Source organism: Ovis canadensis, chromosome 1 (assembly GCF_042477335.2).
Source record: "Ovis canadensis isolate MfBH-ARS-UI-01 breed Bighorn chromosome 1, ARS-UI_OviCan_v2, whole genome shotgun sequence".
NCBI classification, from domain to species: Eukaryota; Metazoa; Chordata; class Mammalia; order Artiodactyla; family Bovidae; genus Ovis; species Ovis canadensis.
In genome coordinates this window covers 87,089,887-87,113,048 of record NC_091245.1, presented here as the reverse complement: position 1 = coordinate 87,113,048, position 23,162 = coordinate 87,089,887, and the positions used below count along the sequence as shown (strand labels likewise).

At 44.3% G+C, this 23,162-nt stretch overlaps 1 protein-coding gene across 1 annotated transcript in view; it reads right to left on the bottom strand.

Moving 5' to 3' along the window:
- ELAPOR1 (endosome-lysosome associated apoptosis and autophagy regulator 1) overlaps positions 1–23,162 on the bottom strand; it is a 77,599-nt gene that overhangs the window by 33,831 nt on the left and 20,606 nt on the right. Inside the window, exons 2-7 of the mRNA XM_069599236.1 lie at positions 9,837–9,957; positions 7,138–7,330; positions 1,719–1,866; positions 1,167–1,247; positions 441–546; positions 160–309 (exon numbers count right to left, since the gene is read on the bottom strand). Coding sequence (XP_069455337.1) covers positions 160–309; positions 441–546; positions 1,167–1,247; positions 1,719–1,866; positions 7,138–7,330; positions 9,837–9,957 — 799 coding nt within the window. The remainder of the gene's footprint in view (positions 1–159; positions 310–440; positions 547–1,166; positions 1,248–1,718; positions 1,867–7,137; positions 7,331–9,836; positions 9,958–23,162) is intronic.

The following is a 23,162-nucleotide window of genomic DNA, read 5'->3' as shown; positions in this document are numbered from 1 at the left end:
ATCTTCAGCTTGGCCGAAAGGATGGCTCCACTTCCTGTTCACCTCTGTATATATGTTGGTACCTCCCCCGACTCCACCCTACCCCACTCCCCGCACGCCCCCACTCCCCCCGCCCCAACCCCCAACGCGCCCGAAACACCAAACTCTTCCTGCCCTCACCTGAATATTTGTCAGGGTCACACTGGTGGCAGGAAGTTTCTCCCTTATTGGAATAAAAATTGGCTGGGCATAGTTTGCAGGAAGAGGAGCCCTGCTGGTCTGCGTACGTGCCAGGTTTGCAGGGGAAGCATTCTGAAGTGTAGGCCACCCCTGGGGAGGAAGAACAACATAGAAGGGCAAGGATTGAGCCTGGAGACTGAGGGCCGTGGGGACTAACCCCACCCTCCCTGCAGAAGTCAGCATCAGACCCCAGACCCAATCCTACCATCTACAATCCGTACCTGTTATGGCAATGTTTCTCACCAGCACGGGCTTGGACACTTTGGACCACACTGAGAAGGCTGTGGTTCTCCAGTAGAGGACGTTGTTGCCTCGATTTAGCTCGACCTAAAAACCACAAACAGGAAAGAGTTCCCTCACAGAGACAGATGCTGCTGGTCCATTGCATCAGCCTCCTGGGGGGACCCCTCCTGTTGCAGCCTGCAAGGCAGCTCCTGTTCTGCTCCTCTCCCTCCGCCTCCTCAGCATTGCCCTTCTGCCCCCTTGGCTCAGTTCCTCTCTCCTTCGAAGCCTCCTCCTCCAACTCTCTCAATGTCCTCTCCCTTGAACCCTCAATCACATATATCATGAACATTTCTGCGGTGAGATCAACGAAGGGACCTGAAGATACTGACAACAGCAAGGCGGAATCTCCCTCCTTATTCTTCTCTGGTTCTGTTTATCCATGCCCAGCCCCAGGAAACTGGGCCCTTTAAACCTGCAGAGCTCTGGTCCTTGGGGTCAAGCCAGAGGAGTGAGTCAGTTCACATCCATATTATGCCAACCCATGAGAAGAGAAACTACAGCATCCTCATGTTGTCAGGCTCCTGCCCTCCAAGGAGAGAAGGGTGGAGGCCCAGACTGGGAGGAAGAGGCCTTTGTCCTTGGTCCCTTTTCTGGGGTCTGTAGGGAGAGGCCCTTGGTCCCTTTTCTGGGGTCTCTAGGGAGAAGGCTGCTCTGATACTCACACTGTGAAATTCCCATCCTTTCTCTGTGGTTTTCATCCACCTCGAGTCATCTGCATTGGGCTGGCACTGGTCATTCTGAACCTGAGGCAGCAGGAATTTGAGATCAGAGTCTTAGCTTTCTAAGGAAACAAGTGTCTTAACCCACAAAGCACCAGCCTTCCACAGGGCCCCTCTTATGGGAGAAAGACAGCTCAGAACTCATGAGCCTTGAAGTAGGGCAGGAGCTAGTTACACACACAGGATGTCAGTACATTGACACTAAAGAAATTTTGCAGAACTCAGAGCTATTTTCATGCCGGAACACGGGAAAGCACCTAGGACTCTCCCAGACTGTACTGTTCCCCACCAGGGTCCTCTGACTTCCATCTTTTCTTTAACTCTTGAAGCTTCAGCTCATTTTGACCACAGTTCTCTCCAGAGGGAAAAATGACTGTGAAAATTTCCCAAGCAGGACTGTGTGTGATTTCTGCAAGTGCATCTGAGCCTTACAGGGTCTTTACCTCCAACCTTCCCACCTCCCCCCACCTCCCTGCCCCCCAGCCAGGGGCTTACAAAAAACTCGAAGATGATGCTGGAGTCTGGGTAGTAGTATTCAAAGTTAACAGTGCCAGACTGCTTCAGGTTGACGGCATACATCAGTGTGGCCGTGCACTCGTCTGTGTTGGAGGCGATATAGTCTCCCAGTGGAACCCACTTGGACCTGTGAGGAAATAGGAGCCAAGGTCACAGTCAGGAGGCCAGCCCACCAGGGCTTGCGCGATCTCAGATCTCATGTCCTGCTAGGTCTCTGCAGAATTTCAGACTGGTGATTCATAAGCAGAAGCTTACACGTGAAAATGCTCAGTGAAGAATGACCTCTAGGTCAAGGAGCCTGGAGGTACAGCCAAGAGGAAGTCAGGTAGGTGCACTCCCGCATTATACGGAACTACCCAGAAGATAGACGGCGGGCAATATTGTTCAGGTGAGGAGTAGGGGGGTGGGGGGTAGATAACATTTATTGGTTGCTTATTATCTCCCAGATAATGAACTACATATTTTGTGTTCATGATTTCTTTTCATTAGTAAGAGGAAGTGCAATTTTGTCTCCATTTAATGGATATAAACCTGAGACTTGTTGAGTGTCTTGCCCAATATAACACAGCCAGCAAGTGACAGGGCTGAGATTCAAACCCAGGTCTGCCTAATTCAAAGTTGTCAAAGAAAGTAGATAAAGCTGTTTTGTAGAACTCAGAAATCTATCCAGTCTAATCCATCTGTTTTTTGTTTGTTTGGGTTGTTTGTTTTTAATGTTCACTTTTAGATTCTACTAGGAGAAGGCAATGGCACCCCACTCCAGTACTCTTGCCTGGAAAACCCCATGGACGGAGGAGCCTGGTAGGGCTGCAGTCCATGGGGTCGCTAAGAGTCAGACACGACTGAGTGACTTCACTTTCACTTTTCACTTTCATGCACTGGAGAAGAAAATGGCAACCCACTCCAGTATTTTTGACTGGAGAATCCCAGGGATGGGGGAGCCTGGTGGGCTGCCATCTATGGGGTTGTACAGAGTCGGACACGACTGAAGCGACTTAGCAGCAGCAGCAGCAGCAGGAACTGGTTTTATGGGAAGGGGTAAGGGAGAAGGCATGTTGATTTTATTTTCTAAGTATCTCTATTCTGTCTACCCTACCCAAGGGCTCTTCGTTTTCCTCCCCACATACCCTTCAGCTATGAATCAATCCCAACCCACCTCCCGGCATCGTCTTGCCTCCTCCAATCCCTTCTCTACAATGTGGCTGGAGGGAGCATCCAGAACGAAAATCAGCCCATATCACTCCCCTGCCTGACACTGTGGCTGTGTTGCCCCCGGTTGCACTCAGTCTGCCCTCGGGATAGTTTACAAACCCCTCACCCACTCGCTATACTCACCCTACATAATTTCTTTCAATTGTTCTGTGAAATTTTCTCTCACCTCTGGGTCTTCCCATGCACTGTTCTCTCCTTCAACAAACTTCCTCCTCCCTCCACCTATTGAATTCCTCCTCATGTCTCAAAATAAATGTCACCTAATCTGAGAAGTCCTCCTTGACCTGCCTGTGCTACGTGTGCACTCAGATCTTACTGCTTCCCTCTCATGATCACAGTTCAGTTCAGTTCAGTTGCTCAGTCATGTCCAACTCTTTGCGACCCCATGAACCACAGCACGCCAGGCCTCCCTGTCCATCACCAACTCCCGGAGTCCACCCAAACCCATGTCCATTGAGTCGGTGAGGCCATCCAGCCATCTCATCCTCTGTTGTCCCCTTCTCTTCCTGTCTTCAATCTTTCTCAGCATCAGGGTCTTTTCCAGTGAGTCAGCTCTTCTCATCAGGTGGCCAAAGTATTGGAGTTTCAGCTTCAACATCAGTCCTTCCAATGAACACCCAGGACTGATCTCCTTTAGGATGGACTGGCTGGATCTCCTTGCAGTCCAAGGGACTCTCAAGAGTCTTCTCCAACACCACAGTTCAAAAGCATCAATTCTTCAGCACTCAGCTTTCTTCACAGTCCAACTCTTATATCCATACATGACCACTGGAAAAACCATAGCCTTGACTAGATGGACCTTTGTTGACAAAGTAATGTCTCTGCTTTTTAATATGCTGTCTAGGTTGGTCATAACTTCCCTTCCAAGGAGTAAAATCCTATTGTATTTTATTTAAATATGTGAAATATCCAAGACCTGCCACCTTGCTTAAGAAATGCAACACAGGGATTTCTCTGGTGGTCCAACGGCTAAGAATTCACTTCCCAATGCAGGTGATATGGGTTGGATCCCTGGTCAGGGAACTAAGATCCCACATGCTGCAGAGAAACTAAGCCCATACTCCATAACTACTGAGCCCAGGAGCTCTGCCCATGCGCCACAACTAGAGAGTCAGGGGGGCACATGACCCAGTGAAGATTCTGTATGCCACATCTAAGACCCAATGCAGCCAAATAAACAAACAAGTATTTTAAAAAAGAAATAAATGCAACACAGCAGAAGCCTTCATGTTCCCCTAGCTAGTGTCAACCCCATCTACATCACACAAGCTTTTTCCAATGCACAGTAACCACTTTCTGGAATTTGGTGCTTAATAGCCCCATGTAGTTCTCTGCCCTTTACTAATCGTGTATGTATCTCTTGACAATATACGGTATGATATTGCTTTGCATATTTTTAAACTTGTGTAAATGGTATCATACTCATGGATTCTGAAACTTGCTTTTCTTTTTTTTTTTTTTTAAACTTGCTTTTCTTTCTTCACCTTGTATAGTGATATTCACACATGAATAAAAGCTCTTCCTTCAGTTTCACTAGTATATAAGATTGCTTTCTATGGTTCACCCACATTTATTTATGTGCTGCTTGTTGATGGGCATTTAGGTTGTTTTCAAGTTTTTGCTTTGTGCACACTCTTTTAGGAACATTCTGGCTGGTCTCCTCCTACACGTGTCTGAGTAGAAAGCCTGGTGGAGGGAAGGGTCGGGGGTAGAACCACTGGGTCACAGGGTTTGTGAACCTCCAACTTTACCAGCTACAGCGATGTTATGCCCCAGAGTAGCTGTTATCAACTACACCCACCTGCAGAAAACTCCTGCAACCTCCCCACATTTAGAATGGTCAGATTTTACATTGTTGCTAGTATGATATGATAGAACATGGTGTCTCCCTGGGCTTTAAATCTTCTTTCCTTGATTGTTAATGAGGTTGAACATCTTATCTCATCTCTTCTGATCACACTTTAATTCTTCTTGAATTGCTTATCTTCCTGCCTGGTTTGTCAATGCTGTGAGGGCAAAGACCAAACTTAATTTGCTCACTTCTGTGTCATTAGCACCAAGCTATGGATCTGGCACGAGAGAGGGACTCAGGGCATTAAACAGATGAGTGTAAGAGATGGTGATCAAAGACAATTGTGCTACTTCACCACTCTGCTTGAGACCAGACCTGGTCGCCAGTGACTAATAATGACCAGTTAAGGTTCCCAGTCCTCATCACCAACTCAATGGGCATGAGTCTGAGCAAGCTCCAGGAGATGGTGAAGGACAGGGAAGCCTGGCGGGCTGCAGTCCATGGGGTCGCAAAGAGTCGGACATGACTGAGCGACTGAACAATGGCAAGGGAACCTCAGATTAGTTCGCTGTTTTCCCCCTGTGTTTGTCAGAATAATATGGTACTTCAGCTCTTCAACAGTTAGTGTTATTCTCAAGTGAAAACATATCCAAAATGCCTCAGCTGAGCTCATTCAAGATACCCAGCTAACCTAACGGTATTGATTTCTCCTTGTTAAAAGAGACAGCACTTAAAGCTGATGTGCTCCATGGCATCAGCTATAAATAACTCCTGAAGGTGGATGAATAATTAAAAGGATGCCATAAATGGGTTACATTTGCAAAATGCATTACAATTCTGACTTTTGTCAGAGCTGTTCCTAGTGAAGATCATTTCATGTTTAATAATAACAATCTGTCTTGATTGATTTCTAATGCCAGGAATTGCTCCAAATCTTTCCAAGTATCATCTCATTTCCACCTTGCATGCATATGTGCTAAGTCACTTCAGTCGTGTCTGACTCTGTGATGCTATGGACTATAGTCCACCAGGCTCCTCTGTCCATGGGACTTTCCAGGCAAGAATACTGGAGTAGGTTGCCATTTCCTCCTCCAGGGGATTTTCCCGACCAAGAGACTGAACGACGTGTCTTCTTGTGTCTCCTGCACTGTAGACTTATCCTTTACCATTGACCCATTGGGGAAGCCCTCTGACTCGTAATACTGAACCCTAAAATAACATAAACATTGGGCTGTTAAAAGACCTGCTGCCTGGCTCAGACAATGGTGTTTCTAGGATATTTAAGTATAGGAATGGGAGACATTGCTCTAACCTTTAAAAATTCAGGTGTAATACAATTAATTTTTTTTATCCTTTTGATTGGGTATAAGAGAAACTTTCATGTACTTTTCTCCTACATTCTTTGTCAATATTTAACAAAGAGTAGCGGACGATTGTCTTTTACATCCATGCAACACCCACCCCCCACTTTTCCTCTCTAAGACCTAAGTATTGTCTTGAACACACTAAATGTTATTTGAAAGCGGCAGCATGGGGCAGTGGAAAGCTTGGGACTGAGGATGAATTCTAGTCTCCTCAGTTGTAAGCTGGATAACAAAGGACAAGTCATTTAACTTCTCTGAGCCTCCAGTTCCAAATCTGTGTAATGGGAACAACAAAACCTGTTTTACCCTCACAAGGGTTCTCGTAAGGATTAGAAAAAATAATGTATGTAAAGCATCTAGAATAGTGCCTGAACCAAGGTACATCATTTAATTCTTATCCTTAGAGTTAAATATGTAAAGGATAAGGATAAGGATAAGGGCAGCTCACACATTCTGTAAGCACCTTGGGTTGAGTTTTTCAATTACTGAAAAGATCCTCTTCTGAGTTGGAAAATTCTCTGGTCAGCAGGGTCTCAAAGGGTTTGGAACATCTCAGCCATGACTGACCAAAGCTCTGGTCCTACTTTATCCCCTCAAACTTGTAAACTCAGGATTAGGAGACCAGATTTAGAAGTTGACACCAAAGCCAGGAAGATACTCGAGGCTTTGCACACAGTGTTGCAATCAAATTAAGGAAGTGTTTTGGCTGATCCAAAATTCCATGGTAGAATTGGATTTTGTCCTAAACAGACTGGGCCATATGACCCTTGTCTATCTTATCAATGTCTATTTCCTGGTGGTTTTCACCTGTCACAAGTGCTTATCAGTCACTGGTAAGCTTAGGGCAGTAAGGCTGGGCTGAGGTGGGCATCACACATCCAGCAGTCCAGTCCTGCTCCAGCCCTCACCCCAAGGAGAAGGAGAGGAGGCTGTGGAGTGCTCTCTGCAGCCCCTTCCCCAGCATGGGGAGCAGGGAGGTAAAGGAGGTGAGGGGCTAAGGGGGAGGAGCAGGGAGAGAGGGGTGACTCACGAAGTACAGTTTTCGGTGGACTCCAAGGTGCTGTCCTCAATCTCCATGTTGGTTGACAGGCTGGCAAAGCCATGGGGCAGTTCATCCCACTCATCGAACCGGATGCCTGTGCCAAGGGAGTAGCGGCCCTCAGCACACGGCTTACACGACTGGTCCTTCATGTCCAGAAACTCCCCGGCTTTGCAAGAGAAGGCTGGAACACAACAGCGGGGACAAGGGCAGGTGGTGAGGCTGTTGCCACCTAGAAGTGGGCGGGTGTGGGCATCCTAGAGGGAGGAGCAGAGGATGGAGACCTAAGGGTTTCACGCACTGACTTAGAGCCATGGTGCATCGTCTATGACCCCACTTGTATGGACTGTCCAGAACAGGCAAATCCATGGAGACAGAAAGTAGATCTGGGGCACCAGGGACTTGGGGGAGGGGCATGGGGAGAGACGGCTAATGGATCTGAAGTTTCTTTCTGGGGTGATAAAAATATTCTGAGATTAGATAGTGGTGATAATTATGTAATTCTGTGAATATTCTAAAAACCACTGAATTTTAGAACTTACAGGGGTGAATCATCATCACCCCATACAGGGGTGATTTATCTATTGGCTGTGCCATATGGCTTGTGGGATCTTAGTTTCTCCACCAGGGATTGAACCTGGGGCATGGCAATGAAGGCATGGAGTCCTAACCACTGGGCTGCCAAGGAATTCCCAAAGCCGTTATTAACGACAACAACATAAAAGAGGTAGGACCTTGTTGCAGGACTTTGGGCCGTTATTCTCATTTCCTGAGGGGTACCCTCTGCCATTTTGAGAGCTCTCCAGTAAAAGAGGGTACGAGAGTCTCTCGTTCTGACCCCTCTGAAGGGCGCCTTGGATTTCCTGTTGTCTCTGGCCTCTGTCTTCTCCTTTCTGGTCCCACTGCCACCATGCTAGTTGGGATTATTGTGATCTGTTAGGTGAGCTCAACCACTGCAATGTCCTCCTAACTAGTTGCCTATTGCTTGTTTTTGCTCATTCTGTGGTCAGAAGTACCTTTCTAAAATACTGATACATACTTATTTCTTTTTAAAATTTGTTTATGTTTGGCTGCACTGGGTCTTTATCTCTTTGGCCACGAGCCGGGGCAACTCTTCTAGTTATGGTGCATGGATTCTCATTACAGGGGCTTCTCTTGTTGCAGAGCATGGGGTCCAGGCAAGCAGACTTCAGTAGTTGAAGTGCAAGGGCTCAGTAGTTGGGGTGTACAGGCTTAGTTGCCTTGCAGCATGTGGGATCTTCCCAGTCCAGGGACTGAACCCATGACCCCTGCTTTGGCAGGTGGATTCCTAACTACTGAACCACCAGAGAAGCCCATACTATTATTTCTGTTATTTAAAAGATAATCAGGCACCACCCACCAACTTTTGGTTATAGACTTGAGCTCTCAACCTGGCATTCAAAGTCTTTTACAATTTTCCCCCAACCTAACCCCAACCAGCTTAATCTCGCACCCCAGACCCTTCTCCCCTGACTCCCATCCATCCCCCCCCCTGTGTTATCTCCACCTCAGGCCACATGCTCTTCCCTGAATGTGTCTGATGTTCTCCCACCTCCAAGCTTTTGCTTGAGTGGTTCTCCCAGCTGTTTCTGATCCCTAAGCATCCATAAGGCCCATTCTTTTCACCTCATATAACACATCATATTGATGTGTGCCTCCTACCAGGCTCTGAGCTCCTCCAGGCATGGTGGCTCAGCAACCAGCCACAGCAGGACCTCCACTAAGGTTCGCTGAAAAAATGAATGGATAAACGGATATCTGCTCCTCCCACCAGATTGTACACTTCTGAAGGCAGAGGCTGTGCCTTATTTATCTTTGTGATTCACATCGCAGGTGCACATATTAAGAACATTGGCCAAGTTTACTGAAGATGGCTCATTTGCTTCTGTTAGTCACACCTCTGTTCTACTCAGATCTTAGCAATATCCATTCACTGATTTAACAAGTATGTATTTGCTCACCCACTGAACCAGGCACTAGGCTAAGCATATTTTAGATTTTAAATGCCCTCAATCTCCTTTCCAAATCTTCACAGATTCCTTGATTCTAGTCAAAGATTTCTTGATCCTTTATTGTTAAAAATAAAAAATATTTTGGTTTTGCCTTTTCTAAAAGGAACGGCACAGGGGAAATAGCTGCTAGGGATAGGAAAGTTGTAGCTACAGAGTCCTAGAGGAGGGGATGGGAGCTGCAGGCAAGTCACTGCCTTTCCGGTTGCATGGTCAGCTCCCCAGTCAGGGAACATTCTTGTTCCCTGAAGTGACGCCCAGTGCATTTTAAAGATCTGTCTCTGCAGAAATTTATCTTCTCTGGCTTCCTTTTCAAGAACAACTGCAAATCACAATCTTTCCTAATGAGTGACTGTGGCTGGAGAGAAATGCACAGACCAGAAAAGAAAATGTATGCAAACAGGGAAAAATATCTACGTGACACACAGCTGGCATGATTTTTACTTTATACTGTGATGGGATTTACATTTGAAAAGAAAAAGAGACTGAGATTCCCATCCATGAAATAGCACTCCTGCACCGAATCTCGGGATTTGGTGGATGGAGAGGCAGGGGTGGGGAGATCTGATTCCTCGAGGCAGCCACACTGTCAAGAAGGGCCTAACTCAGATGGTAGGAGGCTTGGGGCAGAGGCCAAAGCTGCGAGGCAGGACTGCTTACAGCACTCGGTGCCCTTGACGGGGTCGGGGAGGCTGGTACACAGGCCTGGGGTGTGCGGCACGGCGACCCTCCACCTGGAACCTGTGCTGTCACACGCGGTGTACTCATAGTGGTACTCAGACTGCAGGGGAGAGAAGGGGCAGAGCATGCGTTAGCATCCATCAGGCATGAACAGCTTCCCACTTGCTTCCTGCCCAGCACAAAGGCTACTGACACTCACCATCACTGTAATGGGCCCTGGGCCCCAGGGGAGGGGGTTGTAACAGGGAGGGGCAAGGCATTGTGGAGCTGAAATGATCCTTATCAAGAACAGACAGGACCTACATGGCCAAGTGGATCCTTCCTCTCCACCGGCCATGGTCTAGTCCCTAGAACTGCGCCCCCCGAGCCCCGCTTTTTCTTGTCTCTCAGCTGCTGTGTATAAACAATGTCCTGTTAGGCCAGAGCAGTGTGAGAAGGCGACTAAAGAACAGGCTAGAAACAGGGGGATTTTTCCTTGTCCCAAACTGCAGAATTTACAAACAGGAACTGGCCTATGAAAAATTACAAAGGATTGTCACAAAAGCTGTATTTCTATTTCCCCTGATTTCCCTGCATTCTTCATGCTCCCTTTTGCCCTGAAAAAACTATGAATTCCTGCCTCAAATTTTATGAAAACATCATATTTAGCCCAGGCAGATGATGGGTTCTCATCACATCAGCCTGCTGCTGCTGCTGCTAAGTTGCTTCAGTCGTGTCCGACTCTGTGCGACCCCATAGACGGCAGCCCACCAGGCTCCCCCATCCCTGGGATTCTCCAGGCAAGAATACTGGAGTGGGTTGCCATTTCCTTCTCCAATGCATGAAAGTGAAAAGTGAAAGTGAAGTTGCTCAGTCATGCCTGACTCTTCGCGACCCCATGGACTGTATTCACACCTAATTCCTCTGTGCAGTGAAAACTCATAGTTCACCTGATCTAAGAATAAACAACAACAACACAGTAACACAGAGTAACAACACAGAGTAACAACAACAACACAGCCAAATCAAGCATATTAAATAAAACAAGAAGCACCGCAACAAAAATCACAGAAAGCACTACTTGGGAAAAGAAAGCACAATAGCTGTGGCAAATACTCAAAACATTTCTTACTCTTTTAAATCTTGTCACAAACAACAGGCCACAGAATTAATGTGATTTTGGCTTTGACAAGCATTTCACAATCCTCACTTAACCCAAAACTATATTCAAGCCCTAACGTACTTTGTATTATTGTATCCATAAGAAAAATAGAATTAATGTCCCCCTTCTACCCATATGGAAGGATGATTGCACATAAGTGCAATGTAGGGAGTGGAGCTGGGGCTAAAACTGAGACACTTTGAAGTGGGCCAACCTAAGAATTCATCAGAATCAAAAGGAGAAATCTGTACTTTTTGGAAGGGGTAAATAGACTGCATTTCATCTCTTCTAAGATGCATATTTCTTTCACATTTTAACACCTATGAAATCAAGTCGTGGCTTATACCCAACACAATAAGGATAACTGTGTCATGTTTTAATTGATGGGGTTTTCCTTTCTTTTTGAGACATAAAAACTGGTGTGCCTTACAAGCTATGTTACTCCAGACTTGTGGATATGTCGTAAACATTGCATTTGACCTGCACTGTAAGAAACCTAGGGTAATGAGAGAAACATTTTAGAGCTCCATTTCTATTGTCTTCTATTATAAATATTTACCAAATATTTATTGTCTGCCCAGCGCTTAGAGGTACTAGAGGTTGTGCCCAGCATGGCTCAGGACAGCAAAGTGTAAACCGGGCATTTTTATCCAGAGGGAGAAGATGCAAAGGAGAAGGAGGAGCTGGGGGAATTGCGAGTCTAATTTAGGATGAGAAGCTTTGACTTTAGATTAGATGTCAGTGTCATCTAGGAAAGAAAGAACACCTGGGTGGGAATTCTTTTTGCCCTTGGGCTACCATCACTCTGAGTCTCTTTTTTCTTTTAATTCCATTCTTTTCTTTATCCCAGAGGACTCTGAGGATGAATAAGGAAACTACACATTTTCAATTTCGGGTCTAAAAATGATATTCTCCAAAGGATTTTGCTGCAAGAAGAGGGGTAAGATCCACAGTATGTAAATTACATAGAATTGAGTGAACCAGGCAGAAAAGATTCGATGTTCTGCCTGTGAACGTAATTATGCCTGTCATTTGCATAGTGCTTTTACACCATTTCATTTGATCTTCAAACTCCCCAGAAGGCAAGCAGAGCAGGGGGTGTTTCCTCCATTGCACAGATGACAAAACACTCCCCATGGGGTGAAGTGGCTTGTCCAAGGTCACACAGAGCTAGAACCCAGGCCTTCCTACCAGGAATCCTTCACTCTCGGGGTCCCATCAAACACAGTCTCACGCTGGGCCAAATTTAACAACCAAATCTAAAAATTAAATAAGACAGTATTGGTTGTCTGCCAGCAGCCAAGCTCTCTTCTGAGGCCTGATAATTAGTGCTAAAACATCGAATCTGTTCGAGCAGATCATTTCAGTCACTCTGACTGCATCTGGCCTGTTGGAGACTCGAGAGCCATGTCTGCCTCTGCGTCGTCTTTCATTTGGTGTCCCTTGTGTCCCACTCGGGTGGGAGGTTTGCTGGGAAAATGGTGGTTCTGGGCCTTAGAAAATTTCCCTTCAATATGTGCTAATTTACTTCATGTCCCTTGGGGATATTCACACCATCCAACGCAGGTGGCTCTGCTGCAGCTGTTTCAAATCTGAGCTATAGTTGATCTCACCATCCAAGACGTCGGCTTAGACGGAGATATAATTGGCAGGACTCCTCAATTATATTCAGAGTTTTATGAACAAATCAATTCCCCAACACAACCTCAGTTTACCTAGTGACCTGACTTGGAGAGCATACGGTCTACATAATATGCAGATTCACAAAGGAGACACATGCATACATTTTTTAAAACATAGACTTTAATCTTTCTTTTCTTTATTTGGCTTTTTAGAAAAAAATCATTTAAAAATTTTAAATTTTATTTTATATTTGGCAGCACTGCAGAGCATGTGGGATCTTAGTTCCTCGACCAGGGAACAAATCCACACTCCCTGCAATGGAAGCACTGAGTCTCAACCTCTGGACCACCAGGGAGTTACCAGAAGACACTCAAATAGATCTCATTCGTACGTCCAGCATATAATTCTTTGCTCTCCCTAGGCACAATGACATGACATGTCCCCAAGTCACAATTTTAAATGGGACACAGGAGGAACATATGACCTAGCTGCCTAGAAGTAACCTTTGCCAAAGTAGAGCTGAAAAGACAGAGATGGCCAGCTACAACTGTCTGAGGGACAAGCTCTAGGTGATTAGGGGGTGGCGAGGTCTACTGTTTCACTGGCCTTTCTGACAGGGAATTTCTCCATCCGGACTGGCTGAGGACACTGGCAACAGCTGGCCCAGACTAACTGGAGAATCCAAGGACTGCTCCCCAAACAGGCCTCCAGGGGTTAACATCAGGGGTACAGCCCAGGCTGTTAAGGTCCTGGGGCCATGAGAGCTCAGTGAGCTGCTAAAACAAGCAGTCAGAGAGACTAAGAACAAACGGCTTAGCTGGACATTCGACGCTCTGGGCCTCAGTCTTCTCATTTGTAAAATGAGGAAGTTGGACTTAGGTGATTTCAAACTTCTAAGATTCCTTCCAGTTCCAACACCTTATTATTTCACAGTTGCTATGTGTATGAAAATCTGTTTTTCTTTCCATCTTTCCTCCTTTTCCTTCAAAATGGCACACCTCAGTTTTTAAAGTAATTATCAAAGTAAGAAATGTTAATTGTAGAAACTATGAAAATACAGGCTAGAATTAAAAAGAGAATTAAAATCTTCCATAAGCCTACCAAGCAGAGATCAATACTTCTAATGTTTTATTACATTTCTTTACAGATTTTTTTTTTAATATGTGCACATGCATTTATTGAGGCTTCCCAGGTGGAGCTAGTAGTAAAGAACCCGCCTGCCAGTGCGGGTAGATGTAACAGACACGGGTTCGATCCCTGGGTCAGGAAGATCCCCTGGAGAAGGAAATGGCAACCCACTCCAGTATTCTTGCCTGGAGAATCCCATGGACTGACAGCCTGGTAGGCTACAGTCCATGCGGTCCCAAGAGTTGGGCATGACTTAGCAATTAAACCACCATAGCTGAAATCATACAATATACGCATTTACTGATTTGCCTGCTTTGGGCTGTGCTGAGTCTTCGTCGCTTTGCATAGGCTTTCTCCAGCTGTGGCGAGCAGGGTCTACTCTTCACTGCGGCACGAGGGTTTCTCCTGCTGTGGCACGCGGGCTTGAGGACCTGTGGGCTTCAGCAGTTGCTGCACACAGGTTAGTTGTTCTGCAGCACATGGAATCTTCCCGGAACAAGGACTGAACCTGTATGCCCTGCATTGGCAGGCGATTCTTATCCACTGAGCCACCAGGGAAGTCCATGCATATGAATTTTTAAAACAAAATGAAGATCCCATGATATGTAGTTTCTTCCTCTGACTTTTGTTTTTTGTTTTTTTTTTTTGACATTTTAGGTCACGAGGATGCTCCTGTGTCTTTAAGGTTGCACCACAGTTGCTCTAACCATTCTCCTGTTGTGGGTCATTGAGTTTTGTCCAATTTTTCCTTACTTTAGATAGCACTACAATGAAGCTTTATGTGTATCTTTGATTATTTCCTTTGGAGAGATTCCCAGAAGTGGAATTACTAGGGTAAAGAGTATGAGTTTCTTTAAGGTTTTTGACCAGGGAGGGAGATTTCTAAGTCTTTTTTAATTTCTTCACTTCTTATTATAATAAAATTCAAATGTATATTTTAAAAAGACAGAATATGATGACCCCCAGGTACCTACCACCCAGCTTCTGTACTTATAGTTTCTGCCATTCCTGTTTATTTACTTTCACCCACTCTTCCCCACTGAAAGTTGTTGTTAGTTTTTCTAGATTTATTTATTTTTAGGGAAAAATTATATACATTGAAGTGTACAAATCTTGTTCAGTTTGGATAAATGGATCCACTTGAGTAAAACAATGACAAGCTAAGAATCACTGCCCAGAGACTGCTGGCCAGAAAGGTAACCACTTGGCCACTGCCCCTGCCTTACTCCCCAACCCCCTCACTGCCCAGAGAGACAGGACAGCCAGAGCCAAGCGGAGTCTCAGATCCTGAGTCTTAAGGTCACTGAGCCAGTGCTACACAAAGTCACAGCCACCAAGGAAGCAGGGGATCAACATGACTTGGGTTTGTCTTGGCTGGGACAGGGCCTGAGTCAAGAAACAGGTTCTTAAGTAAACCTGGATTCTGACTAGGGCCTTGGGGTCTGGAAGAGGCCCCTTCCATTCTTCTGCCAGCTGCAGGTTCAGCCCCTTCTCTTCTCAGCATCCCTGAAAGGCAGATACTTTGGGGGAGAATGTCAAGATGGGGGCGGGGTGCCCCAGGCAAACACCTGAGCTGGTACAGTGGGGTCAATAGGTATTTGTTGGTACAGTGCAAATGCCTCTTTGCTGAGAAAGCCTGTGATGCGGACAGGAGCAGATCCCATTAAACAATCCTGACTGCCAAGGAGAGACCAGCCCTTCCCTGGAAGGGAGGAGTGAGCTCTGCTTAGCACAGCACGAGAAATGTCGGAATTGAACAGCAGTGCCCCCAAAGAGACTTTCTCTGTGGCCCAGCCCCAGCTGAATGGCTTCCAGAACTGTTTGTTCTTTCTGCTCTGGAGTGCTCTCATTCAGGTTCTGGGTGGAAGGTCTGCTAACACTCAGGGACTCAGCGACCTTGACCTTGTAGGACCTTTTCGATTGTTCTCTGTCAGACTGGAGAGACGCCCTTTCTGCTACTTTCTCTCCCTCCTTCTCACCCTCTTAAGACTGCTGGCTCAGTAGCAGTGTCTCCTGGGTCCTAAAGTGTGAAAGTGATAGTCGCTCAGTTGTGCCTGACTCTTTGAGACCCCATGGACTGTAGCCTCTGTCCATGGAATTCTTCAGGCAAGAATACTGGAGTGGGTAGCCATTCCCTTCTCCAGGGGATTGAACTTGGGTCTCCCTGGGTCTCCTGCATTGCAAGCAAATTCTTTACCTTCTAAACCACCAAGAAAGCCCTGGATCCTAAAATAGAAGTGAAAGTGTTAGTCACTCAGTCATGTCCGACTCTTTTCAACCACATGGACCGTACTGTAGCCCACCAGGCTCCTCTGTCCATGGATCCACTTTGGAGTAGGTTGCCATTTCCTTCTCCAGGGGATCTTCCCAACCCAAAGATCGAACCTGGGTCTCCCATATCACAGGCAGATTCTTTACCATCTGAGCCTAAAGGTCTAGACATATCCAGCCCTCGACCTCTGGTGGCTAAATCTGTCAAATCATCACAACCACCTGAAGATTATGTTAAAAATACAGATTCCTAAAAATACAAAAACAAACAAAAAAAGATTCCTGGGTTCTACTCTAAAGATTCTGATTCTCCGCTAAATCCTTTTCTCCTTTCAACTCACTCTTCTATGGAGACTTAAAAAATTATCTCAACAGGAAGCAAATCATATAAGTACATCTCATACAAGATGGGAGGGGTCCCTTAATCTAGGATCCTGGACCATTTTCCCTATACAACCAGATCCAGAATTTTAGATATATGCATTTTTCTGGACATAGTTTTCATCAGATCCTCTAAGGAGTCTGTTATTCATCCTTGCACACACAGGAAAAATCATTAAAATCTGTAATAATGCAATCATAGCTTTTAAATGGCTTAATATTTTACCCCCAAAACAAGCTGTTCACTTTTTAAATACCTTAACCCAGGGACTTTCAAATTCTGCTCCAGAATCTAGGGGTGTAGAGAGCCAGCCCCTTCAGAAGTGAGTGAGGATTCCTCACTTTAAGAGAACAAAGTTTTATTTAAAATCTCTTTTACATGTTTATTCTTCTCAGTTAAGTTTTTTAAGTTAGACTGTCAATTTTTATTAAAAGAAATTCTGCTAGAATTTTGAGCAGAATTGCATTGAACCTATAGGTAAATTTTGGGAGGTTTGATATCTTAACAATATTGAGTTTTCCAGACCATGAACACAGTATATCTATTCATTTCTTTAATTTTTCTCAGCAGTATTTTGTAGTTTTCCATTTATTGATCTTGCAACTATTTTGTTAAATTTATTCCTAAGTAATTTAAGGTTTTGTTTAGATTAAAATTTCCACATCCCGAAAAGTTTTACACCAGTCTTTACTTGAAAGAGCAAATCCCTGAAGGTGAAATTGCATGCATGAAGCAGAGATTCACTGAGTTAAGGCTGCATTTTGGTCTTCCTTTAATCACCTCATGCAGTCAGTGGTTTCCTCTTGCCTACAAGCAATACCCTCTCTCTCCCAGAGCAGGCACCAGCTGACAGACCCCAAGCAGGCTGACCCCTGCGCACTGTCCTCAATCCATGTGCTGTTGCCTAGCAACATGATGCCAGGAGCCCCGGGACTCCCAGGAGTATGGGGGAGCCCTGGCCTTACGCTGCCCCTTCTTTCAGCACTTTCTATTCAACTCTGGATTTATAGAGTCCATTTTGATCAAAAACAGCAGAGATGGTGCTTGATCTCTCCAATACGACCTGCCTTGCTGGTTTGGCCATGGACACATCACAGAAAGCATACATGGGGTCTCTACACCCAGCTGGGGCACTTTGTGACACCATGCTCTGGGCCAGACAGGCCCCTGACCTCACCATCTAACCTGTCTATTACTAAGCTGCTTGTCCACTTTGAGCACAGCTTGGTCTGGAGCTCGTGGGAGACAGGACTGGTATGGTGCTAACAGCTGCCACAGGTATGAGCACCCACGCACCAGGCTCTGGGCTGAGCACTTTACAAGCATCTTCCTTTTAGTCCCCACAAGCCCCCAATACTACCCCTACTGCCTCAGCCTCCCTGTTCACAATTGTAATTCAGTCCCACTGATCCTCAAAGCCTGAATGACTTGTGCTTTCCATAGTACATATCACCTTCAAACACACGTTATAACTTACAGTTATGCATTATGTTCATTGTCATTTCTGCCCCTGCCCTCACTCCAGATCAGATGTAAGCTCCAGAAGAACCAGGATCTCTGTTTTTGTTCACTGATGTAGCCCAAGAGCCCAGAAGAGTTCCTGATGCATAGCAGCTACCAATAAGTATTTGTTGAACGATTGAATTGAGGGCAAAAAGCATGCCTTGAGAGCAGCTGTGGAGCTATGCAGGCACTCAAGATCACAATCAAAAGATCTAGACTCTCTTCTTGCCACCCCACACTAAACAATTATGACTAGTTATTAAGTCTCCACATACCACAGGTCCCTCCCAAAATAGAACAGGGATGCCAACACTCTGCTTAGATGACTAACAGAATCCCCCTAAACTGAGTAACATCAGACTGTCAAGACAACTAGGAGATCAGGTTCAGGAACACTTTTTGTAAACTGGTTAAAAAAGCAGCAGCAGCCAGCTACTGCTATGACCTAGCTTGGAGGGGGCATATGGAAGGGGCAGCCAGGCCCTCCTCTGCTCTTTCTGGCAACAGGACAGGGAGAAAGGAGTCAGGTCACATTTCTAGCCTAATAGCTATGTGTCAGCAGCAGTTAGATTCTCCTCTGTTCTGCTGATGTTTACCACCTGCCCTGACTCACCCTCTTCTCTGATCCCAGTCTACTTGTACATATGAAACAACATCTGTCCTTTTTCCACTTTTTCTTCCCAGAAACTTCCCCAAAGCTAATCTCCAAGAGAAAGGCTGGCCGTTGACATTTATGACACTTAGTAACTGTGGCCAGTCCATCAGCTGCAGCAGGCTTTTCATATGGCTGGTGAATATCCCTAGGATTGAAATGGCTTTGTAGCCAGGAAACAAAATGTCCCTTTATAAATTCTAATCCCTTTCTGGGAAGTGAGAGTTTGGTACACACATCTGTCTACAAAGTAGGGCTTTATGAGATTGTATTTTCAAAGGTGTACCTTTCTTGGTTTTTAATGAGGTCAAAATGTTCCATTAAATGTTTTCACCTGAGCTTTTAATCACACATGAAAAAATCAGGTCAACTAGGTCCTGGCCTGTACAAAACTCTCCAAGGACAGCTTGGTGTTTGGATGTGCTAGCTGGTTAGGACGGAGAGCTTGAACCTGGAGGACAGACCTCTAGCCTAGAGAACAAGGCCAACAGACAAGGCTTCTGTAACTCCAGTGGAAGAAATAGATGTGAGCAACAGCACAATCTCCTAGCACACTGTTTCTCAAACTCTTACTCATTAGCCATTAGTCATCATCTTCCTTATCCCCAGCCCCTGGTAACCACAAATCTACTTTCTATCTTTCTGGATTTACCTATTCTGGACATTTCCTACAAATGGAATCATACAATATGTGGCCTTTTCTATCGGGCTTCTTCTACTTAGCATAACGTTTCCAAGATTCATCCATGTTGTAGGATGTATCAGTACTTAATATTATGGTTCAATAATGTTCCATTATATGGATATGCCACATTTTCTTTATCCATTCATCAGTTGATGAATATTTGTATTGTTTCTACTTTTGGTGGCTAGGTGATAAAGAATCTGCCTGCAATGCAGGAGATATGGGCAGATGTGAGTTCGATCCCTGGGTCAGGAAGATATCCTGGCAAAAGTAGATGGTAACCCACTCCAGCATTCCTGCCTAGAAAATCCCAATCCATGAGGTTGCAAAAGAACTGGACACAACTGGGCAACTTAACAACAACAATGCTGTTAGGAATATTCATGAATAAATTTTTGTGTGCATGTATGTTTTCAATCACTTGGGAACATACTTAGCAGTGGAGTTGCTGGGTCAAATGGTAACTCAATGCCTAACTTTTTGATGAATTACCAAACTGTCTTCCACAGTGGTTGCATCATTTAATAGTCCCCCTAGAAGTGTATGACGGAGAAGGCAATGGCAACCCACTCCAGTACTCTTGCCTGGAAAATCCCAAGGGCAAAAGAGTCTGGTGGGCTGCACCAGCCCTGAGCACCCTGTCTCATGCATCGAACCTGAACTGGTGAGATCCAACTTTTTTTTTTTCCCAGCTGTTATTTTATTTTTTATTTTATTTATTTATTTAACATTTTAAAACATAAATTTATTTATTTTAATTGAAGGTTAATCACTTTAAAATATGGTACTGGTTTTGCCATACATCAACATGAATCCGCCACAGATATACACGTGTTCCCCATCCTGAACCCCTCTCCCACCTCCCTCCCCGTACCATCCCTCTGGGTCATCTCAGTGCACCAGCCCCAAGCATCCAGTATCATGCATCGAACCTGAACTGGCGACTCGTTTCACATATGATATTATACATATTTCAATGCCATTCTCCCAAATCATCCCACCCTCACCCTCTCCCTCAGAGTCCAAAAGTCTGTTCTATACATCTGTGTCTCCTTTGCTGTCTCGCATACAGGGTTATCACTACCATCTTTCTAAATTCCATATATATGTGTTAGTATACTGTATTGGTGTTTTTCTTTCTGGCTTACTTCACTCTGGATAATAGGCTCCAGTTTCATCCACCTCATTAGAACTGATTCAAATGTATTCTTTTTAATGGCTGAGTAATACTCCATTGTGTACATGTACCACACAGCTCTCTTATCCATTCACCTGCTGATGGACATTTAGGTTGCTTCCATGTCCTGGCTATTGTAAACAGTGCTGCGATGAACACTGGGGTATACGTGTCTCTTTCAATTCTGGTTTCCTCGGTGTGTATGGCCGGCAGTGGGATTGCTGGGTCATAGAGATCCAACTTTTAAAAACAGTTCGCAGACGCTCTCCCCACTGCTGTTCTGTATCTAACTGAATAATACTATCATCTGCTTCGTGGTGGCAATACTGATCTTCAGCATGTTGTTGTTGTTGTTAAATTAATTTTTATTGGAGTATGGTTGATTTACAGTTATGTTTCTTCTGTACAGCAAGTGAATCAGTTACATACCTCTACTCTTTTTTAGATTCTTTTCCCGTGTAGATCATTACAGAGTACTGAGTAGAATTCCCCGTGCTATAGAGTGCTTATTATCTATTTTATATATGGTAGTATGTATATATCAATCCCAATCTCCCAATTTATCCCTCTCCCCTTTCCCCTTGGTAACCATACATTTGTTTTCTACATCTGTGACTCTATGTCTTTTTGTAAATATGTCCATACCTTAGGTACCACGTATAAGCAATATCATATGATGCTTGTCTTTCTCTGTCTGACTTGCTTCGTTTAGTATGACAAACTCTAGGTCCATCCATGTTGCTGCAAATGGCATTATTTTGTTTGTTTTTATCACTGTGTAATATTTCATAGTGTATTTATGTACCACATCTTTATCCATTCCTCTGTCAATGGGCATTTAGGTTGATTCCATGTTCTGACTATTGTAAACTGCTGCAATGAACATTGGGGTGCATGTATCTTTTCAAATTATGATTTTCTCCAGATATATGCCAAGGAGTGGGATTGCTGGATCATTAGGAAGCTCTATTTTTAGTTTTTTAAGGAACCACTATACTGTTCTCTATAGTCAATGTACCAATTTACATTCCCACCAAAAATGTAGCAGAGTTCTCTTTTTTCCCACACGCTCTCCAGCATTTATTGTTTGTAGATTTTTTGATGATGGCCATTCTGACTGGTATGGGGTGACATCTCATTGCTGTTATATTTGCATTTCTCTAATGATTAGTGATGCTGGGCATCTCTTCATGTGCTTGTTGGCCATCTGTATATCTTCTTTGGAGAAATGTCTATTTAGAAATGCCATTTTTTTGATTGGGTTGTTTGATATTGATTGGGTTGTTTTTTTGATATTGAGCTGCATAAACTGTTGTATATTTTGAAGATTAATCCTAGGTTGGTAACTTCATTTGCAAATATTTTCTCCCATTCTGTGTGTTGTCTTTTCATCTTGTTTATGGTTTCCTTTGCTGTGCAAAACCTTTTTAGCTTAATTAGCTCCCATTTGTTTATTTTTGTTATTTTTAATACTCTAGGAGTTGGGTCAAAAAAGATCTTGCTGCGATTTATGTCAGAGAGTGTTCTGCCTATGTTTTCCTCTAAGAGTTTCAGAATGTCCAGTCTTACATTTAGATCTTTAATCTATTTTGAGTTTATTTTTGTGTATGATGTTAGAAAATGTCCTAATTTGATTCTTTTGCGTGTAGCTGTCCAGTTTTCCCGGCACTACCTATTGAAGAGATTGCCTTTTATCCATTGTATATTCTTGCCTCCTTTGTCACAGATAGGTTTATCTCTGGACTCTTCAGGATTTTTTGAATAACACTTTCTCTTCATTCATTTTATCTAGCTAGCAATTTACATTAGATTGATAAGTAATGTTTATAGTTTTATAAATATACATTTTACCTGATGTGTTATAGAAAGTATACTTGAACTGCTTAAATATTTATTTTTGCTTAATTCTTTAAAATATTTGAACAAATATTTCTTTAAAAAATAAAATACCAGTCTTGGCACGATCCTTTTGCTCTGATATTGACGCTGTTACATTCAGTATCTCTTTAAGCCAGGAACCATGTTCTTGACACCATTTTCTCTCAGGTCCTGTGTATAATCACTGACACCCTATCTATTTTCTGCCTCCAAAATATTTCTTGAATCAGTCCCCCTGTCTCCACCCACACTGCTGCTCAAGGAAGTGAACTTCTTGCCTAGAGGAGCCTCCTCATTGCTCTCCCAGGCTTTGCTCCCTCCTCTTCTTCAAGCCACCATCTAGACTACAGCCAGAGTGACCCATCTGAAATGCAAATCAGATTGAATCATTGCCCCAGTGTTGCCCTCAGAGTTGGCACCAGATTCTTTGCCAGGTTTACAAGGGCCTTCACTTCCAGGCCCCTGCTTACTTCTCCAACCATCTCTCTCCTTATACTGCCATAACACATTGAGATGGAGCCTTCCTTACCTGAAAGTAATTCAATTAAAAATATTCACTAAGAATATGGTGAAGGGATACAAATATCATCAAGGCAGTCCTGGCATTTACAGGGACCGCTGCATCCAGCTGAGTGAGTTGTGCACTGCACAACCCCAGGGAATGCTGTTCACATGACAGTCTGCTAAGGAACTAGAGTATAAAATACATCCAACAAAGTAAGAACACTATAAATATATACAGACATATAGTACCAGGGAGAAAGCGACAGCTGAGAAATAACATGCTTTAAGAATCTAAAACAGAAGTGCTTTCTTCAGTGCTTCCTAGCTTTCTTTTTACCTCCAATCCATGTCTATAATCTGG